The following is a 19,907-nucleotide window of genomic DNA, read 5'->3' as shown; positions in this document are numbered from 1 at the left end:
CAGGCTCATATAAAGACAAGCCTCTTCAGAACCCAGTTAATGATTTTCAATGCCTTCGGATGACAACAGCAACACCTTTTAATGTGGAAAAATACAGGAAGTCACATATTATACATTACTTCTATTTGTGTGATCTCACTCCCACCGAGAATATTTGCAGTCATTTCCATTTTTACAGCTTTGATTTACACGTGTTTGACATGTTTTATCTGTTCTGTTGGAGGGATGGAGTGAATTACTGAGGAGGAAATGCATGTAATCACTCTCCTTGGATGAAAATAATTCAGCAGAGTTGTGAATACAGCTCAGCAGGTGCTGGTATATCCCTCTACACCTCCGGGCAAGTGTCATCCTGATTATATTCATAACAGCGGTTTAGAGAAGTGGGTAGATATTTGGCAGCTAAAAATATTTATAACTAATCTCAATAAAACTGACTTATTTATAACGCTGCACTCTCTGTGTTTGGGGAGGTTTTAACTGTCCACCATAAGTGCAAACGTTTTACTTGAGAAGAGTAGAGAAACAACTGAAATCAATATTTGATTATCAGATATTTGCATTTTTAGCTCTTAAACACAAACTGGTTCTCCTTGCTTTACATACATACGCCCTTTCTCTGGTATATGGCCGAATAGGCTTGACTCAATACAACTGAGATCAGCTGTCTTTAGGGGGCCATGTCAGCTGTCACGACCCATTATTGTTTTGACAAGGTTTTCTTTTCTTTTTTTTTTTGGTTGGTTGGTTGCACATGAGGGGTCATTGTCTCATGGTACAGGAAGAATGTGGGATCAATCAAGTGCCTCTCGCACCCGGCAGCACAACGAAAAAAGAATCTAAACATCCAGAGTTCGTCACGTCAAGGTTCAACAAACTGCGACGTACAAAAACATACAGCAAAAACTAAAATACATGGTGGAAATCGACTTGAATGTGGTAAAAGAAAGCAGAGCTTCTTGAGTTTTAATAAGATCTTCAGGCGTCAATCCAGCACTGATTTAATTTGATCACTCAAAGTTTCAATGAAAGGACTCTATGTTAAACGGCTTTGGCATTTCCATGGGATCTTGAAGATGACTGCGGTAGGCTTTAACTGGCGGGACACGTCATCAGTTGTGTATCTAAATCCAACCATGAAAAGCTTTTTCTTTGGTTTCATTAGACAATCCAAATTAAGAAGACTGTTGCTTATTGTAAATGTTTGTCTCATTAACCCACAAAGTGCTTCCTGGGTCAGTGTTTGTCGTGTCACACGCTGAAACCGTCACTCCAGATGCCTCGAGTTTTATACAAAATTTGCACAAATTCTCACCGATTTCTCTCGTCTAACTTATCTCCATGTCCATAACCATGAAGTATTGTGCAAATTTTATGGCCATGAAACATTTTGGTAACGTTCAACACTTGGTATTTTAATATTTTGCAAAAAAATTACTTTATAAACCTAAGTAAATATGCTTTTATTCAGTATTTATAAAGGCAAAAGAAATATGAAAAACTGCCCTTAAAAGTTACAAGCACCCTCAACTCCAAGCCAACTTTTTAATGGCGTTTCCACACAAAACTACTTGCTGCAATGCAACACACACACACACTCACACTCACACTCACACTCACACTCACACTCACACTCACACTCACACTCACACTCACACTCACACTCACACTCACACTCACACTCACACTCACACTCACACTCACACTCACACTCACACTCACACTCACACTCACACTCACACTCACACTCACACTCACACTCCTGTTCAGGTGAGGAATGCTACCAGTCAGTATGAACGTTTCAAACACACACTGAGACGCAGAGGCAGCCTGAACCGTGACATGTTAAGACGCGCTGCTCTGTAAATAAAGACCATACTGCTGACAGCAGAGATGGAAAACAATTCAATGTCCCTGTGGCGCACACACACTCAAATGTATTATCAAGTACTCCCAACTCATGGTTCATATTCTTCATTATTTTGTAAAATATCTCCATGACTGTTTTGCTGTGTCAGTGAATGACACAGTTTTTACAGTCTGCATACTTTATTTGCATCATTACTAGCATGCAAATACAAATAATGGACTATCACTGAAATAGGAAGCACTCTGCAGTCGAAGCTGTTGAGCAACGGACATGTTGATCTTCTCGTTGTCTAACACTGAACTGATCACGTTGGTTATTCCTCAGAGAAGTACCTTTAAATTGAACTTGCACACAGACAGAGAAAACCCAAAGTCTGCCGCTGCAATGCACGCAAAGAGGAAGTGAAAGGCAATGGCTTACAGACAGGCCTGCGGGTCATTACTACAAACATGGAAACACTTCCTAAATGCAGTGATGCCTGCCAAAGCTCTCAGCAAGGAAGTACTTCTGCTTCAGTTTGTGAGTCACAAGATCAAGCACAAACGTCATGTCTCGAGGCCATGTTCAGGTAAACGCAAGCAAACAAAATCAGGTCAAAATCTGCTGCAAGACACCTCATTCAAATGAACGTTCTGCAAAAGGCTGACCTACATCCAATCACGTCTGTCTGAAGACATGCAAGTGCAGAGATATTCAAAACATTGACCTACAATGTGGAGTCTGCATGTTTTGCCTGCGTGTGGGTTTTCTATAGGCACGTCAGTTTTCTGCTGCAAAGCAAAAAGGTGTGTGATGTGAAATTTTAACTCCAAATTGCTTGTATGTGTGAATGTGAAGTGTATTTACTATCTTGTCTTTCTGTTTAGGTTGCATTGGCTAGATTAAACCAACTGTGGATTACTCATGAATTCACGAGTATCAAGGAAGGTGCAAATGTCCTACGTTCCGGTTGGAAAAATGTAATATTTGTAACTAGTGATTTCCCACTTTCTCAGCGCTCACAGATGCTAATATGACAACGTTCAACAAAACAGCACAATGATAAATAACATTTCCTGATTGTGAATCAACTGACAACTGTCAGACTATTGTCGATATTGCTGGCGCGCTATCTATAACAGCAGTATTTCCATATGTAGGAACGTCTATTAAAAATTGCTGATTTTGTGTTATTTTCTCCACTTCTTGTCTGAAAAGATAAAACGACTCATCATGACATGAGCATTTTTTTGGTGTTTCTCTTTTTTAGGCCAGTGGCCCTTTTTGAAGCATAACTTTATTTAGACTTCAGGGAAATGAGTCTCCTGGAACATCCCTATTCTCTTCAGAATTCAGGGGGAAAAAAAGATCTGTGGCTGAATTCCCACTTTTACATTAAACCTATTAAATCGTGTAAAAAGTGAGTTCAACGACAGTGAGAGAGAGAGACAATATGGAGGAAACATCCGTCTGACAGTCAAACCAATCGGCGGTACAAACAGATACAAGACAGTTGATCTGTCGGCGTGAATGACCAATTAACAATAGACATGCACAGCTTACATCATGAATTTAAAACTGAAAAATGGTGCAATGCATAGCAAATGAAATCCCACTTTTAAAGTCACATACACAACCTCTGCTATTGAAGCCATAGATGAATATGATGTCCTGTTGACCTCTGACCTTGAGCCTGAAGCTATGGTTTCTGAATGAGTATTGAATTGCTATAATTATGTCATGAGCACATCATTGTTTACGTTACCTCTCCACTATGACTGAAATCTATCTGAACACATTCCGTTGCTTTATATATTATACATTTGGCTCCCAAAAAAAAAATCAAACCTAATCAACATTTAAAGCTCACCCCACAACTCCCTCGTTCCCTTTTTATCTAAAAAATTGATCAGAACACAATCTGTGCCACCACTCTGATGGCAGTGAAAGAGGGAAATGAAAGGTAGATTAGAGCTATTAAAAAAACGTTTCACACTCAATGCCATAGTACTTTAAGTACCTGTTCATATGGCCTCACTTTGATGATCGTTAGTTCTTCCAGAGAACTGCAATGACGCGATCAGAGGGTTGCAAAGACATAAGCTTGAAATTCTGTTCTTAAATTTCACAATAAACAGACCACATTTTACTTTAACACTGTTAAACAAATCTCCTGATTCCAGTCAGATGTAAGGTCGGTCCTCTTTGGAAATAAAAACCTTTATTATGACAAAAAAAACAGAAAATTTTCTTAAAATTGACAGCAGCTAATGACAAATCTCTAGAAAGATGGAATGCATTAATTACTTTAAAGTCATATTGTCTCGACTGAACTTCATAATAATGCCTCAGTATACGCAACAACATCGGACCTGGTTTCAGCAAGCCAATAAAGACTGCTAGTTATTTTCTTATCGGCAGTATTCTGACTACAATATTAAGTGATTACATGAATGATGGATACATTTCATGGATTATGTGTTCCAAAAACAAGTTGCAATATTGTTTCCCTGACTTGTGATTTTTTAACAAAGCCTCTCTTCGGGAGGCGAAAACACAGAAGAAAAAAAGAAAGAAAAAGCAGAAAATTATTTGCAGCAAAAGCGGTGTGTTTTAACAGCAGGGACATTTACTGGAGAGTCACCAAAGAGCACTGACAAATTAATATTGCAGTAATGGTAATCTGTTTAAAGGGAGCAGCAAACTGCAACAGCATGGTTATTCTTCTTATGTGCGCAAAAAAAAAAAAAAAAGTCAAGCTGTGATCTTGTTTGTAAAGCACATTTTGACTGAAGAGGTCAAAAAAGTCAGCACAGGACTCTTTTTTTTTTCTCTTTAAATCCAAACAGAGCCTATAATGTGAAAGGTGACGGGCCTGAGGAAGGGAGAGGTGGAAGCAGGAATAAACTCAGATACAAATCATACATGGATGTGAGGAATGTCGCTGAACGTGACCTCCCGACTGCATCCAGCAATGTAAGCTGGTGGGAAGAAAACGAGGAAAGTGCCAAGTTATTCAGTATTCTCTTGGCTAATAAACTGACCCCCAGACGGTTTTGCTACTTCGTTAAATGTGCAGGCGATACTTGTGCCTCACAGAGACGGTGTACATGTATAAACACTGTTCTCTGTGAAACCCAGCATGGGGTAAACTATCAGATAGGGGATGTAGGTCAAGTCAATGTCAGAGTAACTTGTCACATGAGCTTTTATTTCCATCGTCTGGCTAACTTTGTGTAGGTGCAGAGGCTTTTTTTTTTACCGGATTTGAACCACATTGTGCCTTGGTCTAATTTTTGGCTGAATGAGGGATCAACAATTAGTTTTCCAGATTGCTTCAATGTTAATGGCTGTTTGGATTCATGATAATGAAAAGCACAAGTTCGGCATGTGCATCAAGTGAGATGATTTGCATTTGGATTATCAGAAAAGTCTTCATACATAATCTGCACCTGTCGTAACTGTTAACAATTATGCGTGAAAGCCTATTCTATAATTTGGATTTGTCTCATTAAACTGGAAAAAGGAACTCTTCTGTTCTGCTCAAAGGATTTTGCCTATAAGGTGTAGTACTGTGTCAACACTTCTGTACTTGCAGGGCGTGCACAGAATAAATCTAAGAGTATTTCCTTCGCTTGATAGAGTTCATTGGACTGGCAAGTTGTCTGCATTGAATGTACAAATTCAGGGTGGCAAAGTCTCCCTTGAGCAATGAGGGTGGTGGAAGTTGCATCACTTATTACAGCAGGGAAGATGCCAGGTCGTCTGACTCCATCTGCACAGTCTGAGGTTTCATGACACAAGGCGTGAGAAGACAGCATGTGTAAGCTTGACTACTTCAATCCAGCACTCAATCTTATACGAGCCTTAAATTAAAACATTTGCAAGGCTCCTCTGGCTCGTGGGTGTTTATATGTTAATCTCCAGGCCCATTCGGTGTAATGCCACAGGCTGATTGCAGAACAGAGTCCTGTAAAAACGACCACATCAGACCCAAGACAGTCAGGGACAACCCTGAAGTTAGGAGTTTCACTGCTGGGCATGCAACACGGTCTATTCCCTCCCTCTCCCACCCAATGCCCTCCACAAATAAAGTAAACAAATGCACTTGGCCCAAAAAAAACCCCACTTTTAACACTTTCGTGTGTGTTTGGATCACCCATGTAGGAGAAGGGTGCCAGCTGGCAGCGACAGAGAAGTTCAGAAAGTTTTGCTGAATGATTCTGTGACCTGCATGCAGAGAAACCGGGGGGTGGGGGGGGTTAACTTCTAACACAGGAGATGAACACAGGTCGACGAGGCCGATGGAGGTACTCACAGCACACACAGAGCGTAAGCCCCGTTGACACTCTCGCTGTCCCGCACCAGGAAGCTGCCGTCTCTGCCCGCCCGGGCCAGCAGCTCCTCGGCCGCCGCTCGACTCAGGTCCCGGTGATACCACATCGGCGGCGCGGGGCCCAACGGAGAAACCCCACCGCTGCCACCGCCACCCCCGGCCATGGCCACGGCCCTTCAAACCGGGTTCAACTCCCAACTCTTTTTTCCCCGTCTCCTCCGAAGAGTCCTCCGGAGTTTAAAAAAACCCCACACAAAACAGCGAGAGGAGAGCAGAAAAGTGTCCGAGTCAGGGGGCAGAGAGAGCGGGGAGCGAGCGGCGGAGCTACAGGCTGCTGCTCCGGGGAGTTACTCCGTGTTTTGTGGCGGTTCCCTCCTCAGTTCCTGAAAGGCTCGCCACCCCTCCGCCTCCTCTTTCGCTTCCCAGTCCCACGGAAACCAGGGTATGTAAATCCACACCGGAGGACCGGGGGCCGGCCAGCAACGGCGGAGGATCTGCGTCCTGATCCGCCACGACGCCGCGTGAGGTGAAAACAGCGCCGCCTGCAGGGAGAGTCGTTGCAAGACAACGAGACACTTTATTGAACGAGGGGGGGGGGTCACTTTATCTTGGCTGGTTGCCAATTTACAGTGTTTAAATATTTCAAAATGTAAGCCAATTATGATCATCAACCCTGATAATATTTATTATATATAAACCCCCGTTTAGTTCATTAATGATAATGGACATATATAGTCCATTATTGTTTCAGGGGTTTCCACCTCACACCGAACACACAATCTATAGTATTTTTCATTGATGTCAAAACACAAAAAGGGTGGAACACATTACACCTGGGCTTAAATCATAGCACTGCCTGTCAGAGCATCCAGTTGAAAATATGAATTCTTGTCAAAGCTTTGAATGGTCTTTGGCCTCAATAATCCCACAGTGATTTCGAGAATATAAAACATCGAGACCCCTGAGGTCCTCAGGGAGAGGATTACTTAACCAGGGCTGCTTTCAGAGTCAGAAGCAAACAAGGTGAAGCTTCTTTCCTCACCTATGAAACAAACGCCCTGAACACCTGAAGACTGCGGACACACTCCCTCGTTTTAACTCAGGCCTTACAATGTGAGTATTTGTTAAGGCCTTACATTGAACAATAGATTTTACATGTTTAATTATCTTTACTTCATTTATTATTCTTTTCATGCCTTTCTTAATAGCTTTGTTTTATTGCATCTTCTTTAGTTCCTTATTGGACTGCTGTGGCTCGGTTGGTAGAGAGGGTAGAGAGGTTGGCTCCTAGTCACAAGGTTGCACCTGTCTCCACCTGTCTCCACCTGTCTGCGCCTTGAAGTGTCCTTGAGCACGAAACTGAAACTGCACCCAATGGATGGACTTTGCATGGCAGCTGCATGAGCATGTGAATGCGATTAACAATGTAAAGCACTTTGGGACTCCACAAGCAGTTAACCATACATGCGTTTCAGACATTTCCTCTATTCTGAATTGTGCTGTATCTATAAATGTACCTTTCCAAAACATCATTCAAAGTCTTTCACATTTGCAGTTTCTAGTAAGTCTTTATACATAGTGTGCAGTTGTTGGCACTGTTACACTTTCGTTTTTACCATTCGAAAAGTGTGTTTCATTAAAAATAATTAGCTGATTATTCCTTTTCATTTAGATTTTTTTCCTCAAAAATGAATGACTCAATGAATCAATCCATCAATCAACCAATCAACCAATCGATCAATTGATCAATCAATCAAGGAAACAGCAATTGATTTGTAACTTCAAGGTATTGCAATTAATTACTGACTCATTCCAGTCGTGACTTTTGTTATTCATGCAAATAGTTGCAGACTCGCTGTGTTGCTCTGTCCTGCTCAATGGGTTGACAGTTCGCATTAACTTTATTGTTATCCAAAGCTGTTACTCAAACTGAAGAGCAGCTCTGTCACTTGTTCATTTTTAAAATCCTGTTTATTGAAGGAGGAGGCGAAGCACTTCCACTTATCCTGAAACAATTCAGCCTTTCTGACAGCAACACAAAACATGTCACTATTAGAATCAACTGTTGGTGATATGGCCAGTATATTCACATTGGTCACCATAATCACTCACGTGATCAACAGATGAAATGTCAATCATAATAGCTTCATTTTCAGGATGAAATGATAGAATACAATATAAAACACATGAATGGTTTAGAAATTAAATTAAATTACAATTTGGGATGAATGCGGAATTATAGATTTGATTGTCAATAACCTCAAAATGCCAAATCTGCCAGAGTGAAGCGCTCGGCATTTGCTGGCTCTAAGTTGATGGCTTCACAGAGAAAGCTTTCACTCATGCCACAGGGCTGTCCGTCTTTGAATTTCTCTCCACCTCCTCCAATCCAGTTACGCAATCCCTTTCTTTTTCAGACCACACACACACAGACACTTGTATACAAGGTGTGACTGTCCACCTAGAGGCCAGACTGACAAACCACAGGAAACAAGAAACCCAAGCGTTTGGACATCAAACACTCAGCCTTTGGATTCAGCCTCTTTTTGTCCACCCACAAAACCCCTGACTCCTGAATGCTTTTGTTAATGCACACATACAAAGCGAAAGGGAGGCAGACATAAAGAAAACATTAGAGAGAGAGGGCACGATTTGGGCAGAGCACCGTATGTTGCCAATGACCTCAGAAAAACTGAGTATTAATAGCGACAGGGAAGACAGCCATCCCAATGCTATTTCTGGTTATAGCATCGCACTGTGTGTGTGTCTCTGTGTGTGTGGTTTTGTGCTCCTCTCTTTGTGGGGCCTAAAAAAATGGGTGCACACAAACTTGTGGGGCCAACATGGCCTAAAACATTTTAACTGCAACATTATAATTTAGTGAAGGTTAGGTTGGAGTTAAGACACGGCTTTAGAACTTGGTGCTCTGGAAAGCAGGGCCCTGTTAAATATTAAACCATTATTAAAAAGGTTTTTGGAAACAGTTTATGTCAATGTGAAAAAGTAGAACTGGGCCTGTGTGTTCACCAATCAGCTATATTATTAGTATTATTATTATTATTATTATTATTATTATTATTATTATTATTATTACTATTATTATTATTATTATTATTATTAATATTAATATTAATATGAATATTATTATTATCATTATTATTATTATTATTATTATTATTATTATTATTATTATCATCATCATCATCATCAACTGCCTAATATAATGTAGGTCTTCCTTTTGTTGTCAAATCAGCTCTGGTGTGTGGAGAAATCCATTGGACCTCAGACGATGTTCCGTAGCATCTGATTCCTATTAGCACTGGATGTCGTGACGTGTAGCCTCCCTTGGACTTTTGTAATCACGATGCTCAAAACTGTAGACCAGGAACACCCCAGAAACAGCAGTTTATCTGTACACTGTCAAACTCGCTAAAATCAGCCAGTCAGAATATTTTGCCATTTAAAACGACAAACTGTGAAATTGTAGCAATCGCACCACAAATTAAGAAATAAATAACTAAATATACAGGACATTATGTGGCTAAATTAAAGTCCCATTTGAACTGGTGAAAGGCTTTCACAAAACATGTTTATCAGTCTCCATTATGTGTCACACTTTTGTAGAGCTCCAGGTTGAGAGAGCTATTTCAACTGATAAGTGCAGTATAATATTTTGGTCACATTCACACCAATATAGCTTGAATGTCTCCAATTAACCTGAAATGCATAGATTGTAGGGGGGAAAAAACCCAGAGATTATAGTGAAAACACATGCACATGGAGAACACACACAACACAGAAAGTCCAACTTCTGATCAACATTTAGTCTAAAAGCTTTGATTGCAAGAGCGAAGTGCTGTTAGATTCATCATACCTATAATCTCATTTTTTAGTTGAATTAATCCTCTTCTCTTTCACACTGCTCCATTGGCAACTCAAAACAGAATATTTCCACTCCCAAACTTTGGCCACTTCCAGTTTAGAGATACTTTCATTGTCTTTGCTCACTTTGTAGACGTCTGACGGCTTGATTTCAGTCAGTCTTCTCAAGATCTCTGGACACTAAATATAATTTAAGATATTTCAATTGGCTTATAAAAACAGTGGCACAACATTGCATATGTCGGGATACATAAAATACTTCAGTTTTACAAGTTATTGTTGTTCAAGAAATTATTTTCGCCTTTTAAATGACAATATGCTCCTTTTGATTTAAAACAAGAAAAAAAAGTCACCTTCTGTAATTGTATACACCCCCCCCCATCCAATCCTTTTCTATATCACCTTATCAAACTTAGGGTCACTTACTGAAGCCTGTCCCATCTTACAAAGGGCAAATAAAGAGTAAGTATGATAAGTCATAAGTCCACCACGGGGCAAACAAAGAGACTGAGAGCATAACATACAATGACTTATTGAAGAACCAGAAGGTCCACATTTAAGTGTGACATCATCAGACACATTAGATTCATAAAACTCAGTCACATGCATAAACACCCAAATATAGACACAAATCAATGCAGAAACGTGTGTACATACAAGGACATTCAGAAGCTTTCAATAAACTCTTACTTTAACTTTCTTTCTCTTTGTCCTTACTCCGTCAGGCATATGCTCGGTCGACAGGCAGGGTACTCGAACCCCATAATTACCCAGCAGTGGAGCCCTCTAACCACTAGCCAGCATGGCATGCTCATGTGCCGCTGTGATCACTGGGGCCCAGTCTTAAGAAACATTTTCCCTCTGAACTGAGCCTAAGTCCCTTTTACAGTTTCCTTGCTGGTGACTGAGGTTGTCAAGGGGTTATTAAACCCATCCAGTCTGCACTTAGCAGAAATTTCATCCCAGAGTTTCATGGCTTGTCCAGATGGACAAGTTTATTTTTGTTTTATTTTTCTCATCCACAATGGTCTTTACATCTACAACATCTCTGCAAGAAAACAAAATGTGTTGTATCATTTTTAAGTCGGTGGTTCTCATAATTTGGTTTCTGGTCTGTCAATACTGTTTTTCATTTCCCTGCTTATAAAGCAATATATGTGATGTCTTCAGGAAAAAAAGGGAAGACCAGTGGCATACATTAGGTCACTGTTTTAGTGCGTTAACCCTTTTTAGGGCACTTAATAACATTTGTGTGAATTAAAGATTCTCAGTGTGTTGTTGAAGGATATTTTAATAGGTTTGAAATGAGAATAAAGACTCTAGGTATACATCTATTACATCAACTCATTCAGTCAAGTCTCTTGCAATGGCATAAAACTGGCCATAATCACACATATTCCATTATTTCTAGTTGAAAAACAAATCTAAATGGCTTTCTGCCCCCTCAAACTGCTCGAACATTTTTGAGTTTCATTGTCATACATATTTGTTGTTTACTTAAAATTACACTAAATGAGTCACTTCACTTATTGTATGTATGTTAAAAAAAATGTATACAGTTACTATGAATAACTATAAATAGGAGATGATTTGCTGAAAGCAGTGGGGCCAAACATCAAACATGGTCACTTATTATTTATTACTATTACTTTCTATATTGTAAGAGTCACTTCAGTTTGCCATTGTTTGTTTAGAAGAAAACATAAAAGAGATGCAAGTTACCAATTATGATCACCTTCTTTGAAGTGATTAAATCTATTTCTCGAAAAGAGCAGTGAGAAACAATGCAGATAGATAGAACCAGCAGATGGTTGAAATGCAACTTTATGGAGCCAAACTGCCGTTAAACCCAGAAGAAGAAGAAATCCACTCCAGCAGACCAGACATAACTCAATAAACAAATGTGATATACCATTAATACTAGTAAGACTGCGAACTACCCAGCCAAAGTAAAACACATACTATGAATGATTTAAAACTATGTTATATAAAAAGAAACACACCTCTCTGCCAATTGGAAACACAACCCTGCCCTGGTATCTTCTCAAATCACTGATCTGAATGGTATATACTCTTGTAGGCAAACAAGGGAGGTTTTTCTGTGAGCCAGAGGGCTGAATGACATAAAAGAGGATAAAAAAAACATCAGACAGACAAAAACCCAATATCAGTTTAATGATTAATGGTGGTAAGGTGATACACCATGGGTCAGAGATATCGTCTCAGACCATTATTACAAAGAAAGTTGAAACAGCCAGGAGAAAAAGTGTTATTGGGGCAAAGCTGTGGCGCTGCTGTGCGTTCTGGAGATAGTACTCGGCAACTTTCTTGTTGGGGTTTGGCCCAGTGAACCACATCTGCATGCAGCGGCCTGAAGTTTTGTCCAGGTCGGTATGAAGGTAAGAGTTAGACCAGATTTTCTCACACATGTCTTTAGGCGTGGGGAAGAATTCAGTCCACTTCTTGCACTGACTGTCTGAAGGGCATTCATTAGCACCTGTGAGGAAAAAGCAGGGTAAAGGCTATGATTGTGGGATTATGTTGATACTGAATAATTACAGAGCAGCCGAATGAAGCAGTGTAATGGACAATCCTCAAATATATTCATTGGCAGGTGAGGACATGGTGGCACACATAGTCCTAGATATTTCTCTTCGTGTAAAACCGACATTTAAAACCATTTGAATGGAAATATTCTCTCACCTGTCGCCCAGTTCCATCCGGTGTGCCAATTAGTTTTGCAGGTGAGGTCGTTCTTGCAGTCGTTCCACCATAATTCACAGTCCTCCTTACACAGGGGCACATCCAAGATACGCTCTTTCCTCCAGCTTTGGTCCACCTGTAAACATGGATGCAATGTGTCAGTTAGTCTGTGAACAGTACACAATGGGGATATTTTGTCTCTTAAGAAATTAAAAGTCGTCGTGCTCTTGATGTACTGGTGGGGGTCTGTGAAGTGTAAGCCTCACTCCATTCAAGTTCCATGATCAAATATGACTTATAAGTGATTTTATTTTGTTTAACAAACTGTTGAGTGCTTTCAGCTGTTCAGGTATGACGTTTCGGTGTTTATAACTCACTGTGCTGCCATCTCGTGACGCCAGTCCACACATACATGAGTATATGAGTGAGCAATACACACCTTTTGTATCCAGGGTCCCAGGTGTGGTGAACACTCATAAAAACAAGTGTCCTGGACAAAATGTCTCTTGCACTGAGAGCTCATGGTTCCACAATGGTTCCAGTTGAAGTTGTACAGGTAAGAATGATCATCGTGGGCCTCTTCGCTTGTGTTGGCTGTGCAGCAGGCATTTTCTTTCCAGGGCGCACACTGAAGAGAATAAGGTGACACTTTATTGTGCTATAAAACAAGAGCATTTTTCAGAAGAAGCTTTATGGTTCAGATTTACAATACCGTAAAATTTTGGCCATTACTATGGTAAAAAACTAAAAAATGTGCTCACAGCAAAACTAGTTGGAAAAAGTCCAAAGCAAGCTATCAGAATGCTGGGCAACACAAGTGACACGAGCAAACTGGACAGGGTAGGCAGAACAAAACAAGCCTGCCTAATGAAGGCACCTATATCGGCACACAGGAAATGAGGCACAGTTGACAATCAGGTGAGGAGTACATGAGGATGGTACAAAACGACATCGAGCACAGGCAGGGAATGTGAAACCAGACCAGAACAACATGACATCAGGAAACATGAGGGAATACATAGCATGGAAACATGGCACAAAGTTAACAGCAGAACTAACCAACCCATGGTTTATGATTTTATGGAGATGTAGAGGTGCCAATGCTGAAAATGTACGTTGAGGTTTACAATTTACATCCGATCATGTAGATAAAATTGTTTTCAGATAAGGGCCTTAAATGTGTCAGCAAGACATAATTAGACCATTAAAAGAAAGGGTGTCCCATAGTGGTAAACATGTCCCTATCCTCAGATGTGCTGCTGACATTAAAGTCAGTTTGACATTGTAAAATGTTTTATGTTCAATGCCTGACATCACACATCATGCACAATGGGTAATAAAATATTTTTTGAGATTTGCAAGCCATTGCATTTTGTCTACATTTAGACATGAAATATTTTTTTACAACACTTTTGGATTTGCCATTTTATTTGAACATTACTGCATCCCATAATTTAAGTCAGGGGCCTACTAACTTCCTGATTACAAGAGTCACTATTTCTACATAACAAATTCAAAACAAATTCAACATTCAAAATAGTCATAGCAAATTACTCTATTGGCACTAAAATAAATGTAATTTTCATAAAAGAGTTACTTTTTTTGATTGAACCAAAGCAAAAATCACCCGTGTAGGATGAAAGGGAGTGACATGAAATGTATATTTTAGTTAAATAAATGTATTGACATTTATGTACTTAAGTGTCACATCTGCCACCGCAATCTGCGGTGCAGCAAATAAAGCAATAAAGTCAAACGTCTTTATTTATAGTATATGACATTTTCTTAATGCCACAGGGAGTTATCACAGAGAGGTGAAAAAGCCACAAGAAGCTTCAGACCTGTGAGGTTATACCATTGTTGTCAGTGGAGGTTTGTATTCCTTACCTGACGGTACAGTTGTCCCTCAGGGCCAGGCTCAACTTTGTGGTGTTTTGCATCCATACACATGTTGAGTTTGTCCAGCGAAATTGCGCCACTGGAGAGGGCGAACAGCAAAGCCGCAACCAGCCACATGATTCTTAATAAAGGAATTCATCAACAAATGTCAGTGTTTTTTTTCTCAATCAAACATTTCAAACAAAATTACAAGAATAGCATGAAATCCATAAATAGTCCATAAATCTATAATATATTGATATTATTGACCACAACCGTTGCAGCCCCAATAAAACAATTGAGTGCGCCTTTAGAGCTTTTCTTCTTCAAGCGTCTGCGTTGTTTTATGATAAATACTTAACAAAGTGCCGTCTTAACTTGCAGATATAATTTACTGTGTGACCTCCACTGAAAAGGTACAAATCCAGACACGCACCAATTTAAGATTAGAATATTCTACCTTTCTTTGTAACTCTTCAGAAGTAATAGCAAATCAAGTTATTTTAATTTATTGTCAACAGATATAATGAAAAAATATATAATGCAACAGAAAATGTGAAATTCTCACTCAATGTAATTCAAACAATAAATGTTTTAGAAACATATATTTTAGATCTGTTACAAGAAATATTTGAGGCCATTTTGTTGTTTTATCTTTTACATTTTCTGTTTAGAAGTCATAAAAGTGTAGCATATTGCAACATATTATACTTTGTAAGATATTTTCTTTTTTTAGAAAAAATATAAACTTTTAGTTCATGTTGTGAGATGTATCTACAATTTCTCACCACAATCTTTACAATCTCGTCTAGTATGTGTACGAGAAATACAGCTCTGCGGGAACTATGGCAAACTGACATGTCCTTGCTTCTTTGGTAAGATAGCGCGTTGAACACACATTTTTTTCTGTTGGAGCAGACAATCTGATGGAGCGAGTAAAATCTAGTAAATTTAACAATTTAACATGAGCAGTGGTAGTGTTTTTCATTTTAGAATAATATCAAAACTTTTTACAGCAACTACGTTCACCTTTAACTTCAAATGATATTGCAGATACACACTCTTTCAGACACTACAATTAATAATCAACACTATGCCAATGAGGCAAGAAAACTCCCTGTAAATGTTACATTCAGGTTTGACGAAACGCACCAATTTATGTTCCTATAATGTTAATGTCAAGGTCCAGACACTTAAAAAAAACTGTTGATATTCTATTATGAACAAAGAAACTCATTCCATTTAAGACTGTGACAATAAAATACTCCTTTGTTACTTTGCATATTTTGTACAATTCGTTTGTATATACAGAAGTAATGAATTGAAGAATGGCTAATTCGTTTTACCTGAGGTTCGTTCTGTCGTTACTCCTTCTTGAAGTGTGCTTCAATAAATCAGTATCTCCAACCACCTATTGTAGAGTTCTCAAGACAAAACAAGAATGACAATCCTAAATGTGTGTGTGCCGTGTGTGTGACCTTGTGATTACCCGTGGTGTGAAACTGCAGTGCTCTTAAGTATTTTTTTTTTGCAGAGTCCAAAGTTTTTATCCTCTGTGTGTGTGTGTGTGTGTGTGTGTGTGTGTGTGTGTGTGTGTGTGTGTGTGTGTGTGTGTGTGTGTGTGTGTGTGTGTGTGTGTGTGTGTGTGTGTGTGTGTGTGTGTGTGTGTGTGTGTGTGTGTGTGTGAGGGGGACTTTATTATATTCTTCTTTTTAGGAGGTCTGCTTTATTATATTTGCTCTTTTCAGGAGGTCTTCCTTATCTGCCCACACAGGATGACACAGTTGGGAGTAATGTGACCTTGGAAGGTCATTACAAGTGTGAAAAGCTGACAGATTCTGCTGCATGTGTGTGAGTAATCATCCAAATCAGCTGACACCTCTGACATTATGAGTTGATCATAAAAGCTGACTGCTATATGTTGTAATTCTTACTACGTGACAACATTTCAATAAAGTTGCGCTGCATTTCTGAAACGAACAGAACCTAAAGATTTATTCCTCAAACAAAGGTGACAGACTGGTTACAGTTCTGCTGTGTGTCTTGTAAGATTAATGTTTGGAGCAAAGGGACATCAACAGACACAAGCAAGCCCTTGAGAAACAAATAATTAAGAAACAGGGTGTGTGGGAAGATATCTATTTAGTTAACAGGTTTCTTAAAAGGACTAATTTCAGTTTAATGACTAGTTCAGCTACAACAATGAATAACAGTCGATATGAATAAATATACCATGACTATAGCATAATAGAAAAAATGTGAAAACTACAATAAAAATACAATAGTAATGATTTAACATGTTGCAAGGTGGCCTCACAAGGGTGTAATTGGTTCAAATGCCAGCATGGTCATTTTGTGCGGAGTTTGCATGTTCTCTCCATGTGTATGTGGGTTCCCTCTGGGTTCCGCTTTCCTTCTACTCCAAAAACATACACCTGAAGTGAAGTGGTGACCTCAATTTGCCCCACGTGTGAATGTGAGTGTGTGTGTGGCGGTCTGTCTCCGGTTGCCATGTGAAGGACAAGTTTAAATAGATGGATGAATGGATAAATAGTGATGATTTACCATTAGTCCGCAGTTTAAGCCCCGATGCTTTAATGCGCAGTTTAAAGGCACATTGGCTTCCCGTGAGCTTAGTTTAGTTATTTTGTTTTAATCAACATAAAGGTCATTATACAACCACATATATTGGAAATCACGAAGCTCATCGATGGTTGTATTCATTACAAACTTCACAATAAAGTTCCTCCTTGGACATAACAGATTGGGCAACTCATGCGGAACCAATGTTTGTCGGGTGGGGAATTTCTATGTGTGAACACCGAGAGTTTCCGGTGAGATTTATTTTGAATTTTAGTGAAACTCTGCGACACATTTACTCCCGAGGATAAAGGTGAACGTCACACGTTTTATTTTCTGTCACTTTGGCATATATTAGTCAGTAATTGTGTGTTTGAAAGAGGAAACACTATATTTATGTTTTACATGTCGTACGTTACATTGCGTGTCTCTCGACGGTTTATATCATCACGGGGGAGCTGATGCACTTGTGTCTTTTCGCTGTTGTCAAGCAGACATGTCCACTCTGTTTCCGTCGCTCCTGCCGCGGATAACCGAGTCGTTATGGTTTAATTTGGACCGACCGTGTGTGGACGAGTCGGAGCTTCACCAGCAGGAGCAGCAGCACCAGACCTGGGTAAACAAACACCTCTGCTCTGCTCCATCACTGTATCTGTCCCCCTCGTCCTCGTTTCAGCTTCACATGTTCTCACTCCCCGTCACTGTTTCAGCTGCAAAGTATTGCTGAGAAAGACAACAACCTGATGCCCATTGGCAAACCCATATTTGAGGTATGTGTGAACATTCTACTCATCCATCGACAGTTTCAAACTTGTACTAGTAACACTGTTCCCTCATCGTGTGTCACCTGCACTTGCTCAATGCAGGCTGGATATGAAGAGGAGGAGGAAGAGGATGATGAGGATGAAGAGGATAGTGAGGAAGACTCGGAGGATGAAGAGGACATGCAGGACATGGATGAGATGAATGACTACAATGAGTCACCAGATGATGGCGAGATCAATGAGGTGCTTTCTTTTCTTCTTACATTTTTGGGGTTTGGGTTATGACACATCGAGTCCCAGAGCACTGATATTTAAAGACACACAAAAAGTCCTCTGCTTCTCAAAAAAGTAGACTATAATTGCAAATGGCGGATTTTGTTTGGCATGTCTAAACATTCTAAGAGACATGGAAGTTTCACAGTTTGGATTGAATTATTAGAAAGCTAAACTTTCCCATTTTAATCCATATATTGAGATGTATTTGTAGTCATTTATGTGTCTCTGAGGTTCTGTTTTGCCTCTTTTTTTATGATTTTCCTCCTCTTGGTCATTTTTCTGTGTCTCACTGTGGTTCTTTGTCTCTTCAAAGTCATTTGTATTTTATTTTTCTGGGGGGTGTTTCTGAATGTTTGTAGCAATTTTAAATCTACTTGTTGTTCTCTACCTTTGTGGATTTTTTGATTTTTGTCATTTTACAATCATATTTTGTCTCTGACTGCTTTTGTCTCAGATGTTTATGTCTTGCCCTTGTAGTTATGTCTTTTTGCATATATTTGAGAAAATCTGCTAAGATGGATGTGACTTGATACTGTTGAAAAGTGGAAGAAATTATCAACTTTGAAAATCTTTGGCTTTTCTAAGCTGGAATCAATTAGTTGGTTTTCTAGTTCCTGGACAGAGAAACACGTTTTTAAACATTCTCTTTCTTTCCATTAGGTGGACATGGAAGGGACAGACCCCGATCAAGACCAATGGATGATTTGAGACAAAATATAATTTGAGTCTCTTTCACACACTCTGGTTACTGGATTTCCGTTTCCTTGAAATCTGACTGTTGACCCTGCACTCTGTGATTGCCCAGTCCTGTCAACACAGCTCTACACATGCCCTATGCTTTAAAGTGGACTTACAGACACATCACTACTTTACTGTGGTGTGCACAAACACTGGCGGAAGAGGCCACTCTTCTCGTGAGCTCCAGTTAAACTTTGCCCCGGTTATATCTTTGAGTCATGTGCTGATCAGTCCCCAAATGACTGATGGCAGAGCAACATCGGTTTTGTCAGCAGAATAATTTGTTACCTATGAAAAACATATCGTTTTTTACCACGCAGTAAAATCATTGTTTCATGGCAGCTCTGTGTAAACCACCGAGATTTTGTGTGACATATCTCACCATCAGTACATCTGCATTGCAAATTATGAAAAGGTTACTAAACCCAGATAGTTGATTACCAGTGAAATGCCTCAAAACTTCATGAGAAAAGTCGCTGCTACCTTTGTGGAAGTCCATCAAGATTGTTCACTGAAGATCCATTGTTTTTAAATTCATCTTTATTTCCTTTATACAATTTGTATTATTAGATACTTCCTTTTTGTGATAAGTTATTTAAATCAAGACATGTTTTTGTTTTTGTTTTTATAAGTCTCACTATTTTAATAATAAATGATAAAAACAAAGAAATGTTTCGTGATTGATCCAAGAAAATCCCAAATTCAATGGAACAAGTGCCGATAAAGGCTGGTTTAACCCTAACCCTCAGAGATCTTGAGGTTTTAGTAGTTCCAGATGTTTTCACATGACATTTTATTAATTTTATTTCTGATGCTTTTTTGAAGGACGTGTTTTCCTTTATTACATATTATATAGTATGAGACAACATTGGATGCTCACAAATACGAGGAATAGGGGAAA

The 19,907-nt window shown here is 39.4% G+C and overlaps 3 protein-coding genes across 5 annotated transcripts in view; 1 reads left to right on the top strand and 2 right to left on the bottom strand.

Moving 5' to 3' along the window:
- Positions 1-6,632, bottom strand: part of inppl1a (inositol polyphosphate phosphatase-like 1a) — a 31,126-nt gene extending 24,494 nt beyond the window's left edge. For both annotated transcript variants that reach the window (XM_080511640.1, XM_080511641.1), the window contains exon 1: positions 6,168-6,632. In XM_080511640.1, coding sequence (XP_080367766.1) covers positions 6,168-6,349 — 182 coding nt within the window. In that variant the 5' untranslated portion in view covers positions 6,350-6,632. The remainder of the gene's footprint in view (positions 1-6,167) is intronic.
- Positions 6,633-12,289: 5,657 nt separating this feature from the next.
- On the bottom strand, positions 12,290-14,786 carry folr (folate receptor; the record flags this gene model as incomplete). The annotated part of the gene is made up of 4 exons (XM_080505801.1): positions 12,290-12,564; positions 12,771-12,906; positions 13,210-13,398; positions 14,658-14,786. 4 exons carry the CDS (start codon positions 14,784-14,786, stop codon positions 12,290-12,292), a joined length of 729 nt encoding a protein of 242 aa, XP_080361927.1.
- A 2,701-nt stretch (positions 14,787-17,487) lies between these two features.
- anapc15 (anaphase promoting complex subunit 15) lies at positions 17,488-19,569 on the top strand. 2 transcript variants are annotated; one of them, XM_080514336.1, is made up of 5 exons: positions 17,488-17,541; positions 17,723-17,844; positions 17,939-17,998; positions 18,095-18,235; positions 18,929-19,569. In XM_080514336.1, exons 2-5 carry the CDS (start codon positions 17,725-17,727, stop codon positions 18,974-18,976), a joined length of 369 nt encoding a protein of 122 aa, XP_080370462.1. In that variant the 5' UTR covers positions 17,488-17,541; positions 17,723-17,724; the 3' UTR covers positions 18,977-19,569. The 2 variants fall into 2 exon arrangements, with proteins under 2 accessions (XP_080370462.1, XP_080370461.1); XM_080514335.1 differs by having other exon boundaries at positions 17,939-18,235.
- Positions 19,570-19,907: the final 338 nt, after the last annotated feature.

This window comes from Blennius ocellaris (genome assembly GCF_963422515.1).
Source record: "Blennius ocellaris genome assembly, chromosome: 2".
In the NCBI taxonomy this organism is placed as follows: Eukaryota; Metazoa; Chordata; class Actinopteri; order Blenniiformes; family Blenniidae; genus Blennius; species Blennius ocellaris.
This window is presented reverse-complemented; position numbering and strand designations above follow the sequence as displayed.